Consider the following 20,804-nt stretch of genomic DNA (forward strand, 5'->3'; position numbering starts at 1 on the left):
GTAATACAGGAAGTATAACATTTCCGACTAATCAGCGAGCGCGTCGCAAATTTAGCGGGATATTCGTCTCTTCTTTCAGTTCATTAGTTCGCGGGAAAGTGGAGAAACAAACAGAAGATCACAGCACAGGAATTGCTCTGACGAATAGAAATAGTTTTAAAAAATCGTCTGGCTTCGGCTGAGTTATAGAAATGCTTTTTCGCTCCATTGTTGACAGAGGAGTCCGTAAACGGAGGCGAAATGGTAAGAATGTTAATGTTGACAGTAATGTTGCTAGGCAGCTATAGCACAGATAGAACAATGAGAAAGATATTTGGCTATAGCTAGTTAGTTAGTTAGCCAAAGTTAGTTAGGTAACTAGCTCAGCTGTGGTTACTTCAGCATTGTTGGCTGCTAGGCTGGCCATTTTGTGATGCTAATGGATGGATATTGTTGTGGGGAAGTGGCTAGCGTTAACAACTAGCTAAGGAGGAACTTGGCGGTTCCTGGGGATGGATATCACACACTGTTTTTGCTGCATGTTTCATGCACTGTTTTTGCTGCATGTTTCATAGTGGTTGTATTTGTTGTTTCCTCTTCTCCACCAGACCTCAGCCCAAAGTACCCGTTGTCCTCTCTGCTGGACGGCTACCAGTGTGCACGGCATGATGAACACATCTCATACGGGAACATGGGGGTAGCCGTGCCGCCTTTTGGATGCGCCTTCTCTACAGGTAATACAGGAAGTACTCTACTGTATGCCTATGAGTGCGTTAACTATGGACCACTGTCCCGATGTCCTGTTTTCTTCTGTTAACCATTTATTTTCCTGGCGTTTTAGCTCGAGGGTTGCAGAGTGTATTTGCTGTGGCCAACGAGGAGGGTGTCTTGAGGCTCTACAACACAGATAACAGACAGAGTCCAGTCCTGAAAGGTAACTTATCACCTGAGTGGCAAAACCACATGACCAACCGAGTAACTCAAGCATCTTGTTTTTTGGGCTGAGACAACAGATGATATGATAATGCAACCGTATTATGCAGACCGCCTAGGAAAATTGTCCAAGTTCAACTTTTCCCCCGATGCCTTGAGATGGATGAAATCCTACCTTGAAGGCAGAACTCAGTGTGTCAGAGTGAGCAATGAGCTGTCGCCCACACTTAGCTATGATGTGGGCGTGACCCAAGGGTCAATACTGGGGCCCCTCCTGTTCAGCCTGTACATTAATGATCTACCTTCTGTCTGTACTGGGTCTAAAGTTCAAATGTTTGCAGATGATACAGTGATATATGTGCATGCAAAGAGCAAACAACAAGTTGCACAAGAACTCACTACTGTAATGGTTCAGATGACAAAGTGGCTCAGTGACTCGTGTTTGCATCTCAATGTGAAAAAAACCTGTTTGCATGTTCTTCACAAAGAGGGCAACAGATGCTACTGAGCCAGATGTCTATGTGTCAGGGAGAAGCTCCAGGTGGTATCTGATTTTAAGTACCTTGGCATCATACTTGATTCCAACCTCTCTTTTAAAAAGCATGTGAAAAAGGTAATTCAGATAACCAAATTCAACCTAGCTAATTTCCGATTTATACGAAATTGTTTGACTACAGAGGTAACAAAACTGTACTTCAAATCTATGGTACTCCCCCACTTAACATACTGCTTGACTAGTTGGGCCCAAGCTTGCTGCACAACATTAAAACCTATTCAGTCTGTCTACAAACAGGCTCTCAAAGTGCTTGATAGGAAGCCCAATAGCCATCATCACTGTTACTTCCTCAGAAAGCATGAGCTCCTGAGTTGGGAAAATCTTGTGCAATACACCGACGCATGTCTTGTATTCAAGTTCCTAAATGGCCTGGCTCCCCCTCCACTCAGTATTTTTGTTAAACAGAAAACCCAAACATATGGCAGCAGATCCACAAGGTCTGCCATGAGAGGTGACTGTTAGTTCCCTTAAGGAAAAGCATCTTTAGTAAATCCGCTTTCTCTGTGAGAGCTTCCCATGTCTGGAATACACTGCCATCAGACACACATAACTGCACCACATATCACACTTTCACAAAATGCATGAAGACATGGCTAAAGGTCAATCAGATTTGTGAACATAATCCCTAGCTGTGTATTGCCGCTTTCCCTGTTGTCTGTAGCTTGTGAGGTGTGGAAACACTTTGTTGCTTTTATGAATTTTGTCTTGCTGCTTTTTGTTCTATGTTGCTTTTTGTCCTATGTTGCTCTGCGTGTGCTCACTGCTCAATGATTGTTTATATTGTAATTGTTTTTAATAACCTGCCCAGGGACTGCGGTTGAAAATTAGCCGGCTGGCTAAAACCGGCACTTTTACTGAATCGTTGATTAATGTGCACTGTCCCTGTAAAAATAAAATAAACTCAAGGTTGTGAGACACAACACTGGTTGTGACTAGCCATTGCAGCTCTCTGAATCTCCAGCCTAGCTCGCCTTGTTTTAGGACCCTAACTCATTAATTGTCATCAGATGCCAATTGGGGTATAAACTTTATTTTGCTATTCCATAGAATGGATGGCGCACGAGAATGCTGTCTTTGACGTTGCTTGGGTGCCAGGGGAGGCTAGCTTGGTGAGTAGGATAAGTTTTCCCTGATTGTTTCACATTACAAACAGTGTTCAGACTACTACTTTCTATAGACGTGTTAGAAGATGCATGATAAAATGTTGTGTATTTCCATCAGGTGACTGCATCAGGTGATCAGATGGCCAAGCTGTGGGACGTGACATCGGGGGAACTCCTTGGCAGCTTCAAGGGGCACCAGTGCAGCCTCAAGTCGGTTGCATTCACACAGCAGGAGAAAGGTCATTTTCATATCAATTCAATAACTTTATTGTCCTAGAGCGGCAGCGCATGATACATTAAAAATGTAGCCATAGACATATCTTTTTTAAGACTGTTTCCTGAATGCAGAGACATGGCTTTGAGTGTATGGTCTTTCAGATTTCTCGTGTGTATACCCATGCCTAAAAGTTTTTTTTTATTATAGGCATCATCACAGAACTGCTTGACAGTTCATCTACTGGGAACAAAACTCTCCTTAAACAGTTAATGCAGAGTTTTTCCCCAGGGGCGCCTGTGCTTTTTAGGCCACTGCACACTTTGTTGTTTGTGTCCGGAAACTTCTTAGTAACCATGCTAACTTCTCTCTTCTCCAACAGCTGTGTTCTGTACTGGGGGCCGAGATGGGAATATTATGGTCTGGGACACCAGGTGCAGCAAAAAAGGTAAGGACAGATATGAAAGTGATTACCGTTTTTCTTTAGTGTAAACAGTATGTTTGAAATCGATAGGTTAGTTGTTGCATATTTTGGATCTTAAATCTTTCAAAAGTTAGAATTTTTCAGTGAGTAAAGCCAGGACTAAAATCTTGGGTAATTGTGCCTAATGCTCTATTAAGTTATAGGCTGAGACGTGTTAGAAGATACTAGAATAGGGACTGCAAGTAGAACGGTAGCCCCCCCCCCCCCCCCCCCTTGCACGTTACGGGCAAGTCTATGGGCCAAATGTCCCCTTCAGAAATTCGAAATCCTAATTTGTCCAAGTGATCAGTCACAAGAAAATCTGTGCACCGGAACAAAGTTCCTTGTTAGTTGTTGCAGACTGTTGACAGACGCTACGATACCAGTTATGTGCGTCTATCTACGAGAGATTGAGTGGGTCGTGGTGTTTGTTTTCCCTTCAGATGGATTCTACAGGCAGGTGAAGCAGATCAGCGGGGCTCACAATAAGATGGATAGAAACACACCCTCTAACGCGAAGAAGAGACGCCCAGGCACACGCGGCATGTCCCCCTCTGTGGTTAGTAGTAAAACCGATCTAGTGTCAGATTTATTGTTCACTTCATACTGATTACAGTTAGGGACTGGGATATTAAGAGCAAATCTGAAATCTGTTCTCCATGTCTTGTAGGACTCCCAGCAGAGTGTCACCGTGGTGCTGTTCCGTGATGCACACACCCTCATCTCTTCAGGAGCTGTTGATGGGTAAGACATCTGATGTGTAACACTTTAATGGTACTGAGCAGTGCTGCGCTGCTCTGGTTAAGTACTGCGCTGGCCAGTTCACGTATCCGACACAGTTGCTGGAAAGGACATTGAAAGGATAACATCTGAGCCAGTATGGTTTGGATTGGCACGATGGTGTGACAAGCTTATTAAAAATCTAGATGACTGTCATAGGGATGTATGTGAAGCCAGCACCACAAAGAGCGATTCTTACTTTCGAATGTGATGTTTTTCCTTTTAACCAGGGTAATCAAGACGTGGGACCTTCGGAAAAACTACACTGCCTACAACCACGACCCCATACCACTCCAGGTGTACCCGTACCCAGGCTCCAGCACACGGAAACTAGGTGGGTTTTCTCAAACATGACTCAAATTCTTGATAATTGTATCCTTCCTTCCTTGGAATAGGCTAATCACTTATAAGATATTACTGGATTGGTGAAGCTACTGTCTGGAACTCGTCCTTTCATCTAGCCAACTGTAGTAAGATCAGTGAATTATGTAAAGGAATGAAGGAAGCTGTTTTCAAGTATTCAAACAGGTTGTTGTTTAAAAATGTAAAATAAAAAAGTGTTTGTTTCATAGAGTAGCACAAGTGTAGGACCTGACCTGTGTTCTCTGGGTAGGTTACTCGGGGATGGTGTTGGACTCCACCGGCTCCAACCTGTTTTCCAACTGCATCGACGACAACATCTACATGTTCAACGTCAGTGGATTGAAAACCACTCCAGGTAAACAAATGCCTTCTGCATGTCATTCTATTTCTATGGCCACGCCCATCAAAAGCAGGACTGCATTCAGCCCATGACTTTGTTTTATGGCAAGTTACTTTAATGCGTTTGTATAGTCTCCCATCCATTCACATTAAGCTCCTGCATGACATTACATTTTTTTATGTCACTACCACTGTTTTCCACCAGGTGGGGCTGCACACTACTGTACAGTTGAAGCTATTTGATTTATGGGAAGCTGTCAGATAGGCAAAAATGCCATACTTTGGGAAGATTTATTTGCTGAAATAGCTAGTTGAACTGCATGTGCCAACACCGTCATAATGAATTTGGCTACTATCATTTGGCTAACGTCTCCTCTCCCCTGAAACTATTCCCCAGGTCATTGCTGTAAATGAGAATGTGTTCTGTCAACTTACCAGATAAAATGAATAAAAATATAACGTGCCAGACACGTAAAGACGATTTCATACCATACACTGGCCCAGAGGTTGTTAAACAGACAGGGTGGGTACCAGAGACTGTCTGACAGAGATGAGAAATACCTCAGTGTTTGTGTTCTTAATGAGTCATCTAAGCCTGGGATGTGTTCATTAGGACATGCAAAGGAAATGTTATTTTTTTTAAAGTTAGTGGAAAGCAAAAATGTGCGGTTCTTATTGGACAAGTCAAGGTAGCCCCTCCCTGTTTTACTCCACTGTCTACTGTTCGGTGCCTAATGAACGCCACCCTGGTATTTGTACCCACTAGCTGACACTGGGTGCTGCACTGCTGGGTGTGGGGTCTTTATTCTGACATTAGTCAAGAATGTAGCCCGGGGGGCTCTAACTTACAATGTGACCAGTCCCTTGACCGAACAGGAAGTAATATGTGTGTAGACTGGAGCGTCTCCTTAGCAGGGCTCTACAGTGCAACCATTTTACATGCATATGTGCCGAAATATTTTGCTGTGTGACCTGGAATTTTTATTTGGGAGCACCATTGCACCTAGAAAAATTAAGGATTCTAGCTTTAATATTGCAAATATTTTTCATTGCGCTCCTACATTTCTTTGTGTGCACCTACTTTTTTTTTCAACTTGGGCACAAAAATTGTTTAGAGTTGAGCCCTGCTCCTCAGGAGGATATTTGTTTAGTTATGTTGACCACTTTTTGTGTACTCGCCCTGTGTACTCTGAACAACTGAAATGTTGTTCTGGTGGTTTCAATGTCTGGTTATGTGCACATTTTATTTCTGATGTTCTAACTTGTCTTTATTTTGCAGTGGCAGTCTTCGCTGGTCACCTCAACTCCTCGTTTTACGTCAAGTCCACTGTTAGCCCAGACGACCAGTTCCTGGCTAGTGGCTCAAGTGACCATCATACATACATCTGGAAGGTGAGCTGACGTTTAGATTTACCCAATCCATTGAAAACCTTTGAAAAGCAGACTGATGGACGATTGCTGACAAATGAACATGCTTTGACTATTTAATAACTCTTATGTCCATGCATTTTATAATGTGTCTTAACCTCCTATTTCAGATCTCTGACCCAAAGCAGGCTCCTATGATGCTTCAGGGCCATAACCAGGAAGTGACCTCCGTAGCGTGGTGCCCAACAGATTTCACAAAGGTGAGATCTAAGATTTTGTCTATGTTCACATAGCCAGCATGATTTCAGATGGTTTGTGTTAAGAATGTTATTCGTATCAAATTAAACTTTGTCACATGTGCCGAATACAACAAATAGACCTTACCGTGAACTGCTTACTTACAAGCCCTTACCTAACAGTGCAGTTCAAGAAGCATTAAGAACATTTTTACTGAATAAACTAAAGTAAAAAATAACACAATAAAAAGGCTAAATACAGAGGGGTACTGATACCGAGTCAATGTGCGAGGGTACAGGTTAGTCGAGGTAATTTGTACATGTAAGTAGGGGTGAAGTGACTATGCATAGATAATAAACAGCGAGTAGCAGCAGTGTACAATACAAATGGAGAGGGGGGGTGGTCAATGTAAATAGTCCGGCGGCCATTTGATTAATTGTTCAGCAGTCTTATGGCTTGGGGGTAGAAGCTGTTAAGGAGCCTTTTGGTCCTAGATTTGGCGCTCGGTACCACTTGCCGTGTGGTAGCAGAGAGAAAAGTCTATGACTTGGGTGACTGGAGTCTCTGACAATTTTTGGGGCTTTCCTCTGACACTGCATATTATATAGGTCCTGGATGGCAGGAGGCTTGGCCCCAGTGATGTACTAGGCCGTACGCACTACCCTCTAATGTCTTACGGTCAAATGCTGAGCAGTTGCCATACCAGGCGGTGATGCAACCGGTCAGGATGCCCTCGATGGTGCAGCTGTAGAAGTTTTTGAGGATCTGGGGACCCATGCCACATCTTTTCAGTCTCCTGAGGGGGAAAAGGTGGTGTTGTGTCCTCTTCATGACTGTCTTGGTGATGTGGACACCAAGGAACTTGAAACTCTCGACCTGCTCCACTACAGACCCGTCGATGTTAATGGGGGCCTGTTCGGCCCGCCTTTTCCTGTAGTCCACGATCAGCTCTTTTTTTTTTTTGTCTTGCTCACGTTGCGGGAGAGGTTGTTGTGCTGGCACCACACTGCCAGGTCTCCGACCTCCCTATAAGCTGTCCCATCGCGTCCGACGGCGATGGGATTTGAGAACGCTCATCCTGTTGCTTTCAAGAAATACACTTTTTGTGCTGCTTTTAGATCCATTTTGTGTCCGTGGAGCAAATGTTTACGTTGTAAATTGTGTGCCTTTGCCATAAAACAGAGTTGTGATAGTTGAAGTGGTCAGGAGGAGGTGTAGGTTTGTAGCCTAGGTAGACCAGACTGAAAGCTGCGTTCACCATTGAAACAATGTGTGCAGCGTTCAGTCTGGCTTTAACCAGGCTAGGTGAGGTGCAGATTGGGGCCCTGTGTAATATCATGCTCTGTCTTGTCAGATTGCTTCCTGCTCTGACGACAACACCGTACGGATCTGGCGTCTGGACCGGGGGACGGATGGAGCAAAGTCCTCTGTTGGAGAGGCCAATCTGGTGGGCTGGGCATGTCCCAAACCTGCCACCACCGTGTCCATTCCAAGTGAGTACCGCTACTGCTGCTATTTATCAGCAGAGAGAGGGTACATGACATTTTTGACATTCCGATCAATGAGAGAATTGGATAGGACATTAATAAAATGGCCTGATGAAGATGGGGAATATCTGGAATTTCGTATCCATTGCAGTGGTTAACATCCTTAATTGTTTTTACTGGTCTGCGTAGCCAAACGATAAGAGAGATGACTATCTCCAATGCTTCTTGAACAAGGGGCACTCTTTGGATTGAAATTGAAACTCTGTTTCTTTCTCTAAGGGCCTTTGAATCACGTGGAGTCCACCACAGCCAAGAGTCCCCAGGCAGGGAGTCTGGGGGCCCTGTCCTCCCCCCAGCCTGCCGCCTGCGCCCAAGGTAGAGCCGATGTACCTCTACCCTCCAGCACCTCCACTCTTCAGGCCCAGGGTGCTAAGGCCACCCTCCTATGCCAGAAAACATCCTCCTCCATCAGGAACTGGTTTTCCCGAACCCCTATGTCTCCTTGGGAACAGGTCACCTCTCCTCTCCACACGGTGCTCAGCCCCCAGAGCACAACCGGTACTGCTCCCTCGGGGAGGAGGGCCAAGCGCCGACTGGAGACGGCTGACTGTGGGGCAGCAGGGGGCTGCAAAGGTGCAGGGGAGTGCAACTGCGTTACGGAGCTCTACCCCGCAGCCAAGAGCAGCCGGGGACTGGCAGGCATGTGCTGCCCCAGCCAGGAGCCACCTCAGGCGGGCACAGAGAGGAGTGAGGCCTGGGGAGGAGCGGACCTCCAGGTGGAGGACCCATCCACACAGGCAGACAAGGAGAACCACTTTCCAGGTGGGGCAGATTGGTTGTCAGTGATGAGCCAGAGGCTGATGAAAGGTGTGGGAAACACCAGCAGCATTCCCAGAAGCCCCAGTGCCTGCAAGAGGCGAGATGGCAGGATGCCCACCTCACCGGTATGTACAAGTTGACCTGAAATTAGTGATGTTACAGTATGACCAGGATTGGCTCCCAATGTAGAACAAACACTGATGGCTCGAACTGCATAATATGGTACCTGTTGTCATTTATCTTTCTCTTCTCTCTCAGGCAATGCGCTCACCACGATCCATGCAGAAAATATCCTCCTACTTCCAGCAAAAGACTTCGGAGTAATCAGCTTGGATTGAAATTGTACTCTCAGTGCTGAGAGAGAGAGCGTGCAAAATCCTTTGATGCTCCTACAATATATAGATATTCTGTATTTTAATTGGGATCACTGTTCAACCGAGATCTATTTTTAAATATACATTTATACAGTATCAGTCAAGTTTGGACACACCTGCTCATTCAAGTTTTTTTTTTTTTTCTTTCTACTATTTTCTACATTGTAGAATAATAGTAAAAACATCAAAACTGTGAAATAACACATGGAATCATATAGTAACCAAAAAAGTGTTTAACAAATCAAAATACATTTGAGATTCTTCAAAGTAGCCACACTTTGCCTTGACGACAGCTTTGCACTCTCTTGGCATTCTCAACAAGCTTCATGAGGTAGTCACCTGGACTGCTTTTTCAACAGTCTTGAAGGATTTCCCTCATGCTGAGCAAATGTTGGCTGCTTTTCCTTCACTCATCCCAAACCATCTCAATTGGGTTGAGGTCGGGTGATTTGTGGAGGCCAGGCCATCTGATGCAGAACTCCATCGCTCTCCGTATTGGTCAAATAGCCCTTACACAGCCTGGGGGTGTGTTTGGTCATTGTCCTGTTGAAAAGCAAATGATTGTCCCACTAAGCGCAAACCAGATGGGATGGCGTATCACTGCCGAATGCTGTGGATGATCTCCGCATGTGTGGTTCCCACCGTGAAGTGGGTGGTGTGATGGTGTCACCAGCAAAGCACCCCCACACTATCAGTGATTTAACCATGCTGGTTAAGTGTGCCTTGAATTCTAAATAAATCACTGATAGTGTCACCAGCAAAGCACCCCCACACTATCACACCACCCACTTCACGGTGGGAACCACACATGCGGAGATCATCTGTTCACCTACTCTGCATCTCACAAAGACATTGAAGTTGGAACCAAAAATCTCAAATTTGGACTCATCAAACTGAAGGACTGATTTCCACTGGTCTAATGTCCATTGCTCGTGTTTCTTGGCCCAAGCAAGTCTCTTCTTATTGGTGTCCTTTAGTAGTGTTTTTTTTTTTCCAGCAGCAATTTGACCATGAAGGCCTGATGTTACGCGGTCTCCTCTGAACAGTTGATGTGTCTGTTACTTGAACTCTGTGACTCATTTATTTGGGCTGCAATCTGAGTGCAGGATATTGTCAATTTCTGAGGCTAGTAACTCTAATGATCTTATCTTCTGCAGCAGAGGTAACTCTGGGTCTTCCTTTACTGTGGCTGTCCTCACGAGAGCCAGTTTCATCATAGTGCTGGATGGTTATTCATATTTCTTAATTTTCACAGGATTGACTGACCATGTCTTACAGTAATGATGGACTGTTTATTTTTGCTTATTTGAGCTGCTCTTGCCATAATATGGACTTGATCTTTTTGTTGAACACTTTTTTGGTTACTACATGATTCCATATGTGTTATTTCATAGTTTTGATGTCTTCTCTATTTTTACTATTTTCTACATTGTAGAATAATAAGAAACCCTTGAATGAGCAGGTGTGTCAACTTTTCACTGGTATTGTATATATGTGGGTTGATTCTTAACCTTCAAATCCTCAATGGGTACAATATTGCGTATCCTTAAAAGAGGTTGTTAACTCAACATAGACAAACTTTTGAGAGATTCCTCTTCTCGTGTCTTTATTTTGTACATTAACTTTGTATACTTGGTGTGGATTTTTCTGCCATCAGTTTATTAATTTGTACGAGATATTGTATAAGTTGTGTGAATGTGTATTTTGTTTGTGTATATGATTATTGCTTGTATAAACTGACTTTAGCCAAAGTTGCTGTGTCTTTCTGAACTTTTCATTGATTAAATACCATCACCTTGGCATACAACTTTGGAGTGGTACAGATCTAGGATCAGCTTTTCCTCCCCTAACCTTAACCATTAGTGGGTGAAATTCTTCACCCTACACCGTTCATGTCATGTCTGCACAAGTTTGAATTCCAGTGTTGGCTCCCCATACTGAATAATTAGCTGTCACGCTACAATTCATGAAGTGACCATGGGACTGGAATTAGTACTAGAGAAGTATGTCAGATTTCACTACAAAATATTTAGATATTGCAGAAAGTATGTCCCTAGACAACAATACTTGTAAAATAAAAGTTAAGAGCCAACTTTGTTGTGTTGTTGGTATCATAGAAATATATGTCTATGGTACTGTGTACTACATTTCTCTTTAGGTTAACAGCCCCATGCAATGTTGTTCATCAGTAAAAGGTTTCCAACACTGGTCTCCAACCTGTTTTTCCTGTATACTTTCCCCTTCTGTTGTTTTAACCTGCCACCAAAGGTTATTTGTCACATGCTTTGTACACAACAGGTGTAGACTAACTGAAATGCTTACTTGCGGGCCATTCCCAACAATGCAGAGAGAAATAATAGATAAGTAATGACACAATTTCATTCATTTAGCAGACACTCTTATTCAGAGCAACTTACAGGAGCAATTAGGGTTAAGTGCCTTGCTCAAGGGTACATCAGCAGATTTTGCACATAGTTGGTTCGGGGATGCACACCAGCAACCTTTCAGTTGCTGACCAAATGCTCTTAACCGCTAAGCTACCTGCCGCCCTCAAATATTAAAAGCAATAATAAACACATGCGTTTTGCGCTGTGTTAATTGTATTTTGACAAATAATTAGATCATTATTTATCCTTTGTGCTGAAAGGAGATTTGGAATGCATGATAGTTTGTATACCTGTCAACCTGCAATATATTTGTCTCATGAGAACATTTTCTTCTGCTCTCTTCGTGTGATCACGTGCAAAGGTTAGCATGCTACTAGTGCTTGAGGGCTTACATTCAGAGAATCACATGGGGTCAAACCACTCACTTTGCTGTAATAACCTAACATAGTAGGTGTAGAAAGACGCCTGAGCAGAGTCCCAACTTCCAATTTTCAGGGGAAATTGAAGTTAGGTTGAAAATAGGCCCTCTCTATCCCTGAAAACCGGCAACATCCGCTTTCTGCAAACACTGCTAAGGGTGTTGCTGTAAATGTAGGGGACAGGTTTATGGTCCATGCTATCTGGGAATCATTGGGATGTCCCTACCCCATTGAAGTTGACATTTAAAATGGTGAAGGTAAGGGTTAAGGTTAGGGGGACTTCCCAATGATTCTGGATAGCACTAACCACACATTTGTTGGATGCTACAGTGTGTCCTGATGGATAAAAATAGCATCATGATGTACTTGCAATTGCAAGTGCCTGGCCTCAAAATAATCACTCACCAGTGTGATCTGAAAAGACAATTGTGACTTTTTTTATTTGGATCTTAGTACAGTATCTAGCCTATTTATAAACGTTTCCAACTTTTCATTGGCTGAAAGTTGATTGCATTATATTTGAAACCGGGCTGCCTCCCGTGCCCCGTTCAAAGCCCATGCGATGTAGCCTCCAAACAAAAGTTACATAATTCTGCACGTATAGTAATTTGTACGATTATGTGTTTTAGCGTGCAAAGTGATTGCTTTTGATTTAAAAAAAATGTTAGACACTTCAAACATTTATTTTGAGGAAAATATATCTTGAATGTTTCTGGACTGCACTATGCTGCCTTGTTGACAAAATGACCGATCGGCACAGATTACTGTTCGATTTGAGAAGGCGCTCCTCCCTCCCCGCTTTCGTCCGGTGACGTCATGGACATTTGCCCGGTGCCCGCGGCTCAGCATAATCGAATCCGCCCATTGTCACATGGTTTAGAGCCCGGTCTTAATCGAATTCGATTGGTTAAAAAGGCATGGAGCGTGCAAGGTTCTACATTTTTGTTGGATACTGGCGTTGTCTGTCAATTACGTACACTCGTGTCACAAAATGCAACCTCGACAACGATGCGAAACTGTTTACAGTTGCACAGAGTCTACAGTGTTGTGGCTTCTGCATGGATGTGTTTTATCTAACGAATCTATTGGAAAAGTTATTGTTGAGGTCCGAGTATAACTGAAAATTCCTTATCGGGGTGTCAGTGCAACTCGATGAACAGATAATTCCGACTAAATGGATACGGGAAAGTGCTGAACATGACTCCATTGGCGCCGCTGTTCTTCCGATACGAACGTTACTGAGTAACGTTAGTTCGAGGTTGCCAGACTTCATTCGTCCAGACTATTTTTTTTTTAGACAAAGCCAACTGCGGCTACAAGACACGGAATATAGTATTTATTTTCTTGTGAAAATAGTATGAATTTCATCATGAGAGTTCGCTTTAAATTGTAAATGTTCATATTATCTAGCTAGCTAACTCTGCGTTTTAACACTTTAGCCAAGAAGCTAGCTAGCGGTAGCATTTTTTTGTCTGTCATTTACAGTACATGGCATAACGTTACTTGTTTTCTCTGAAATAGCTAGTTAGCTATAAAAATGACAACACTAGCAACAGGTATATTGCAGAAATGACAAGTTAACAAATATACCCAGCAATTTAGTTAGGCAATGTTTCTGTTGTCAGATAATTAGTTAACGTTAGCCTAGCAACTTTGGCTTGTTAACGCGTAACGTTCGTTTTGTAAGCAGCTCGCTGGACTCTCAACAAGCGGACCGAATTATGCGGGCTTTACATGGAAACTGATTAACAAGCTACAGTAGTGGATCCAACAAGGAGAAGAGGTGTTCTTTAAAGCTTGCGGTTCACTCCATTATTTCAAGTTGGAGAATATTTGGATGCGGCTGGGCTGGGAGACATAGCCTACGTGTGGTAACCCCTGAATCTGTCTTTGGTGCACTTGTAAAACATATTTTAACGTTATAGTTTATGCACCACAATGTCGGCTATCTCTGCGACTGAGAAAGTGGACGGGTTCACACGAAAATCAATGAGGAAAGCCCAGAAACAGAAGAAATCTCAAGGGTCGTCCCAGTTCCGAACTCAAACTCTTACCGAGCTTTCACCCTTGCCGCAGCTCAAAGGTAAGACTAACTACTAGAGGATTAACAATTCGGCCTGAAATAGTGTCCATGAAAGGGTGGTGGTGTAGTGTTGATACTTTCCCTTTACACCTGCAAACGTGATCAATACCTGACGTACTCAGACATCGATCTGTATAGGGATACAAATGTGTTGGTGGTGAATGCAACGCGGAAGCTATGGGTAACGTTAGCTAATGACAGTTGCGATGACATGCATATTCAGCTTCTGTTCCTGGGCACCCAGCTGTGATCCGTGTTCAGGTGTGCTCACAAGGACTGAAGTGCAATCCTTGTAAACTAGGCTACATTGAGCTGATGAGATTGGTCTAATTGCAGATACTGTTGTAAATTGTACACTGCCTACGTTTTAGTTGGTGCTGATCTCTGTTCTGATATCTTCTCTCCATCGGTGTCAGTTCCTCCATTCTCAGAAATGGCACCGTTGTTATGCATGGTATCTGTTATTTTGACAGAGGGGACTGTGAAGAGAGACACAGGTACATATACATGCATACGCACACACATGCTAGCACATGCACACTACACAGATGTACATTGTAATATTGTTGTATGGTGGTATTATACATTTTGTATTGTAGATATGTAGTGGTGTAATAATGTTGTACTGTATTATCTTTTGTTTTATGTGTGATGCAAGTGCCTTAATGTGTTTGGACCCCAGGAAGGATAGCTAATGGGGATTTCTAATAAATACAAATGCATGTTATTCCTGCCAGCTACATATTGTACCATACTATCACAATTCACCTGGATATTTGTTGAATAATGAAGTTAGTGGTTATTTTCCTGTATGAGACATATGGCCCTAAGGCCAGACAATTACATTAATTTCTGTTTTGAATACATGCAAGCAAGCTACAGAGCTCTCTGTAAACATAGGCCTACTACAGTATTTAATAACTTTATATTTTTGGTAAAGAGTAGCCTGCGTATTAGGGCTCCCGAGTGGCACAGCAGTCTAATGCACTTCAACTCAGTGCTAGAGGCCTCACTACAGACACCCTGGTTCGAATCCAGGCTCTATCACAACCGGCCGTGATTGGGAGTCCCATAGGGCGGCGCACAATTGGCTCAGGTTTGTCCGGTGTAGGCAGTCATTGTAAATAAGAATTTGTTCTTAACTGACTTGCCTAGTTAAATAAAGCTATTAAAAAAAATCTGTCCCTTTCTGGGAATTTCAACCCAGTTGCAGAGAGTGATATGTTTTGTACACCTTGGCAGCCAGGATAATTGTAATCTGCTCAAGCTACTGTAACTTGTGTTATAGGATATTTCAAGATTGATACTTTAAACAGTTGCCTCTAAACAAACATTTCTATAGTCAAATTCCTCAATCCAAAACTGTCGGACACACAATGAAACCTATGGGGATTAAGTTGCTTCATACTCCAGTATTATTGGAGTTGATGAGAGAGGTTCAGAATACCAGAATCCAAAACGCTCTGCACTTTTAAGTGCATACCTTTTATCTTCATTCAGGAATTTTGCCAAATTCAGTCTTGGCTATATATCTCAAACACACGTGTGAATTGAGCAACAGTGATGAACTTCCCTTTGTCAACTCCACATATTACAAGGTCAAGAGCTTGGTTATTATCTGATGGGCTCCCACTGTGGCTTGTCTGTCCCCAGGTCATTTGTACAGTTCATTATAGGAACTCTCCAAATGTAGCTCAATGGCATCTGTTGTAATGACAATTTGATCTTTAATGTTGATGCAGAGTAATAGAGATTTTGGCAGAAGCCTGTCTGGGAGAGAAATGTCAATGTATTCAGGAATAACATGTGTCCATAAGTTTGAATCAATGTGCTTCCTTTCACCTTAAGAGGCCATTTTGAAGACTCAAAATTCACCCTGTCCTCACAACTACTGCATGGTATTGTGAAGACTCCTGAAACTTCATTTTCTAAAGCAAAACCTCTCACTGATTTCAGCAGTCAAGTTCAGACAAGTTAGCCTTCCAACATGTTGAAATGGCAAGGGAAAAGTGCAGACACACTAAACCTTGGGCCTACATGGCATTGACTTGGTTACTGCTGCTTGTGGATTGATGAAATGTTTAACTGGTTGTTATTTGTGAGGTTTCGTCTTTGTTTGGTTAGAAAGGTAATATGCAGTTAGTTATACACTACACTGAATGAAGGCATTGATGGATATTACAGAGTAACGTGTCATAAACGGCCCCACACCAGCGGGACCAGAAGTTCAGGTGCAGAGGGAGAGACCCTAGGGGGTTTCAGGCTACCCTCAGTGGGGTGGTCTCCCACCAGGCCCCCAGTGTCCGGTCTGGAGCGTGAAGACATGCACTTTGCTTGGAAGCTACTGCGTTGCAACCTAGCGGTGCCAAAAGCCCTGGTCACTCCTAGAAAGCCTATGTAAATTGCCAGAACAGCCCAGAAAATGAAAACAATTATGGACGTTTTGGGCTGTAAAATTCGATTATTATGATCAAGTTTGATCCCCTCGGTTATTTTAGAGTCACGAAGGTCCTTAGCGAACATTTGTTGTTGTTGGTGCCATTCAGCAATATGGCCCGCTTCAAATTCAATCAGGAGTTTTCCATAGGAATACATGGATGACGTCAGCGCTTTCACTATCTATTGGTTTTAATGTCTATGGGGAGCACATGATAATGGATAGACAAGCTCTTTCTGAATAGAAATTGAACATTTCTATGTTGGCATCAGTATTCATTTGAGCATGGAAAATTCTCAATTAGTCTATTTTAATAGTTTAGTACCTAGTAGTTATATAGTAGTAGACTAGCCTAGTATGTAGTGGCCCTTTTTATTCTGATAGTTGTAGTCGACCATAACCTCGAGGCTACTTTTGTATTCTTGCGCCTGTGAATGGGTGGCATTTTTTATTGATGTCACAGACGGGCTCAGCTCCGGGTGATGATAATACTGGCGTGACTCACTGCTTTGAATGGAGGATTGTGTAGAGGGGTTTGGTGTGTGTATATATTTATTTAATTTTCATAAACTGATAAAACACAGGTACAAAATCAAGGTGACTTACAAAGATGAGGCCCAAGTGCAAAAGAGGGTAATGTAGTGTCCACAACTAAATAATCATTGTGGAATCTGAAAAGACACATATCCCGAAAGCATGATGGAGTACTACGTGCACATGCTAACAGAAAGTAACCAGGTTGGTAGCTTGCGTGTCATTGTAACAAAGTATTTATAAACAACAAATCTCAAATCCAAATAAATAGAAAGCCTATTGCATAGATACAATTCTATCATTGATTCTGGCCCAATAGGCCTGACATATTACCTCTTTCAAGGAGCTTTCTGTTTTGATAGGGTTATTTTGCTTGCCTATAGAAAAATTGAAAAACAATTCTGCATCCCTGCCCAGCCTGGCAAGAGTGGCCCGAAGGGTGTTTAGCATCCCCAGTAGCTCTGCAAGCGCGGAGAGGATATTCTCTGCTGCTGGCCTGCTGTCAAGGCACCATCGCATGAGCCTGAAGCCACAGACTCTGGCCAAACTCGTGTTTCTAAAAGTGAATTCAAAGGTCTAATAAGTAATTTTATGTTTCATTTTTACTTCATTCTAAGTAAGTCACAGCCTATATGTGCAATTTAGACTATAATGATTTAATACAACAAAATGTTGTTTAAATGCTGAGTGCTCAATGTTCCTGCCAGCCTAGTGTCGCTCTCGCAAATGCGTCACAATTTAGTTCTTTGTAGTCTATGGCCTTGAAATAATTGAGATAATATGCTAATAATATAGCCTAAATAATTCATTTTCATTCTTTCTTAGACTACCTGTCTGGCTCCTGACCTATTTAGTGTTTTATGTGCTGTTTAATATGACATGTAGCCTATTTGAAATGATGAGCGCTTCTTAAAAAATATTATCATTCAAGTCATATGGTTTGGTTTCAAAACCCAATGGTATGCTATGTAGTCACAAAAATAGATGGGTGTTGGTTAAAATCATTTTAATGAATGGAGTAAAGTTGTAGCAGCTTTTTTTTTTTTTTTTTTCCTGTGAGCAAGGAACGGTTTTTAGCGGAGCGGTTGGAAAGGACATGAGTTGGATTATCGACTGCTCATGTCCGCTCACATACTCTGGTACAAAGTAATGTGATGTCTTTTCAGCCTTTCAGACAGAATGACCTGCAGAATGATTGACTGTCCCTGTAAAGCTGTGCAAGAATGCATGCTTATTTGAGTGACTTCAAAGTAATTAGGAACAGTGGTTGGCTGTGAGGGGAGCTAACTGGACGTCTTGCTGGGGAGGTGATTGCCATGACCGGGGTGTGTGTGTCAGACAGGCTACTGATTCCCCCACCAACTATCTCTCTCTCCCTTCTTCCCCCTCTCTCCTTCCCTCTCTCTCTGGAGCAGAGACCTCACCCTACCTCTCTTGTGTTGCCTTATCTTTCCGTTCCTCTGACCCCCTTTTGTCCCATCTGTGAGCCTGTAAGAGTAATAGCAGAGCTAGACTAATGCATGAGTGAAATGGGTTGCGCAGAGGAGGAGGAGGAGGAGTAGCTCACCTCTTGTGTTGGTATAGGCTCTGATGTGTCAAATGAGCAGTGGTTTTTGTGGCAAAGTTCAATTGGGGCAATAATTTATTTGCAGTTAGCCGTGCGCAGGTGTGTGTTTGACTCCCACATAGAGGTTTACCCCATGCTCATTTGATTGCTGACTGTGGTTCCATCTGTGGTTGAAGTCCAAGGAATGGTTCCTGTCTGCTTCCCAGAGGACTCACTCTGGCTCTCCCTCTTGTTCCCAATCAACTACTTTTTAAATAACTCACCCAGGTCGATTTGCTGTTTCACTCACATTGAAATACTCCCTGGGTATAAAGATAGCTGGCCTGTTTTGATTTATTTTAAATCCATACTCTTGACAGGAAGCAACGTGGTTGTGCACCTCTGGTTTTATAAAATTGGCTTAGCTGTGTCTGCACTGATAGGGGAGCGACAGCTTTGGATTCATACGAATGCCTCTGTCGTGAATAAAAAGTGATTTCCTCTGGAATAGTCCTGAACAATTAGCCCACACACGTAGGCCTATTTCCTAGAACACAATCAGCTTGACATTGCTCATATTTCAATGCATTCTAAAAGGCTTGCCTACACATCTGAACTTTATTTGCATTATAACACTATATTCCACAGTCTACGCATCATGACAATAGCCTAAATGCTTTACTGTGACCTTTCTCAGCTTGAATCGTGCTATGTTTGTTAGGGCTGGGAATTGTCAGGGACCTCACGATACGATATTATCACGTTACTTAAGTGCTGATACGATATGTATTGCAATTCTCACAATTCTATATGTATTGTGATTCAATATTGCGATTTGATGTTCCAAACATATTTCTCTGTATGTCTGCTGGAGAGAGATGCGAGAGCATGAGAAAATTAGTTTTGATCGATCATGCAAATAAGTGTTGAAAACATGTTGGCTCACTATTTAAAAAGATGGAGAAGAAGCTAAAGGATGAAAAAAAAAAAAAAAGAGTTTTGGCGCAGGTACAGGTGGACCACAGCGACGTACAAAACATTAGGAACACTTGCTCTTTCCTTGACAAAATGACTGACCAGGTGAAATCTATGATCCCTTTTTGATGTCACCTCTTGAAATCCACTTCAATCAGTGTAGATGAAGGGGAGGAGACCGGTTAAAGAAGGATTTTTAACCCTTGAGAAAATTGAGAATGGCTCCCGAGTGGCGCTTCGGTCTAAGGCACTGTGTCTCAGTGCTAGAGGCCTCACTACAGACACCCTGGTTCGAATCCAGGCTGTATCACAACCGGCCGTAATTGGGAGTCCCATAGGGTGGCGCACAATTGGCTCATCGTCATCCGGGTTTGGCCGGTGTAGGCCGTCATTGTAAATTAGAATTTGTTATTAACTGCCTAGTTAAAGGTAAAATAAAAATGGTGTATGTGCCATTCAGAGGGTGAATGGGCAAGACAAAATATTTAAGTGCCTTTGAAGAGGGTATGTTAGTAGGTGCCAGGTGCACCGGTTTGTGTCAAGAACTGCAACGCTGCTGGGTTTTTCTGTGCTCAACAGTTTCCCTTGTGTATCAAGAGTGGTCAGCCACCCAAAGGAGATTCAGCCAAGACGCAACTGTGGGGAGCATTGGAGTCAACAAGGGCCAGCATCCCTGTGGAACGCTTTCGACACCTTGTATTAGAGGTCGACCGATTATGATTTTTCAACGCTGATACCAATTATTGGAGGACCAAAAAAAGCCGATACCGATTTAATCGGACGATTTTTAAAAACATTTTTATTTGTAATAATGACAATTACAACAATACTGAATGAACACTTATTTTTACTTAATATAATACATCAATGTATACATCACTGTGGAGAGGGGAGAGGGCCTGGCACTGTGGAGAGGGGAGAGGGCCTGGCACTGTGGAGAGGGGAGAGGGCCTGGCACTGTGGAGAGGGGAGAGGGCCCGGAGATGCCTTTTAGCTGTGAAAATACTAAGAGTGCGGCCAAATGCTAACTCACACACACAGACACGAGCGCATTCACCAATCTGTGAGTAAGGGTGAAATTCTGTAGGCAGATGGTTGTGACTCCAGGCAGTCAGTTCTATCAAGGCTTAACACAGGCAATAGAGAAGTGTGTCTTACTAACAAGCCTCTATCTGTGTTGAAGTGGCTTCATGCCCTAGTGTTCAAGTGAGGTTGGTTATATTTTACATTAATAACGTACATTTTCATGTGTGACTTGTCAGTTATTAATGTGTTATGTTTCATGGTTTCAAGTACAGTGAAATGCCTTTGCAAGCTATGAATCCAACAATGCAGTAATCAATAACAATGTAATATTAAAAATAACAAAGTAGAACAAAAACACAATAAATAAAAATAAGAAGAATAT

At 42.8% G+C, this 20,804-nt stretch overlaps 2 protein-coding genes across 2 annotated transcripts in view; both read left to right on the forward strand.

The window, feature by feature from the left end:
• The first annotated feature begins 106 nt into the window (after nucleotides 1-106).
• LOC120019528 (denticleless protein homolog) lies at nucleotides 107-9,126 on the forward strand. The gene is made up of 15 exons (XM_038962824.1): nucleotides 107-243; nucleotides 588-713; nucleotides 821-913; nucleotides 2,516-2,577; nucleotides 2,690-2,810; nucleotides 3,168-3,233; nucleotides 3,692-3,807; nucleotides 3,919-3,992; nucleotides 4,259-4,362; nucleotides 4,642-4,746; nucleotides 6,010-6,122; nucleotides 6,269-6,358; nucleotides 7,690-7,828; nucleotides 8,102-8,766; nucleotides 8,900-9,126. Exons 1-15 carry the CDS (start codon nucleotides 192-194, stop codon nucleotides 8,963-8,965), a joined length of 1,992 nt encoding a protein of 663 aa, XP_038818752.1. The 5' UTR covers nucleotides 107-191; the 3' UTR covers nucleotides 8,966-9,126.
• A 3,688-nt stretch (nucleotides 9,127-12,814) lies between these two features.
• LOC120019233 (serine/threonine-protein phosphatase 2A 56 kDa regulatory subunit alpha isoform-like) overlaps nucleotides 12,815-20,804 on the forward strand; it is a 63,458-nt gene continuing 55,468 nt past the window's right edge. The window contains exon 1 of the mRNA XM_038962555.1: nucleotides 12,815-13,904. Coding sequence (XP_038818483.1) covers nucleotides 13,760-13,904 — 145 coding nt within the window. The 5' untranslated portion in view covers nucleotides 12,815-13,759. The remainder of the gene's footprint in view (nucleotides 13,905-20,804) is intronic.

The sequence above is a fragment of the Salvelinus namaycush genome, chromosome 24 (genome assembly GCF_016432855.1).
Source record: "Salvelinus namaycush isolate Seneca chromosome 24, SaNama_1.0, whole genome shotgun sequence".
In the NCBI taxonomy this organism is placed as follows: domain Eukaryota; kingdom Metazoa; phylum Chordata; class Actinopteri; order Salmoniformes; family Salmonidae; genus Salvelinus; species Salvelinus namaycush.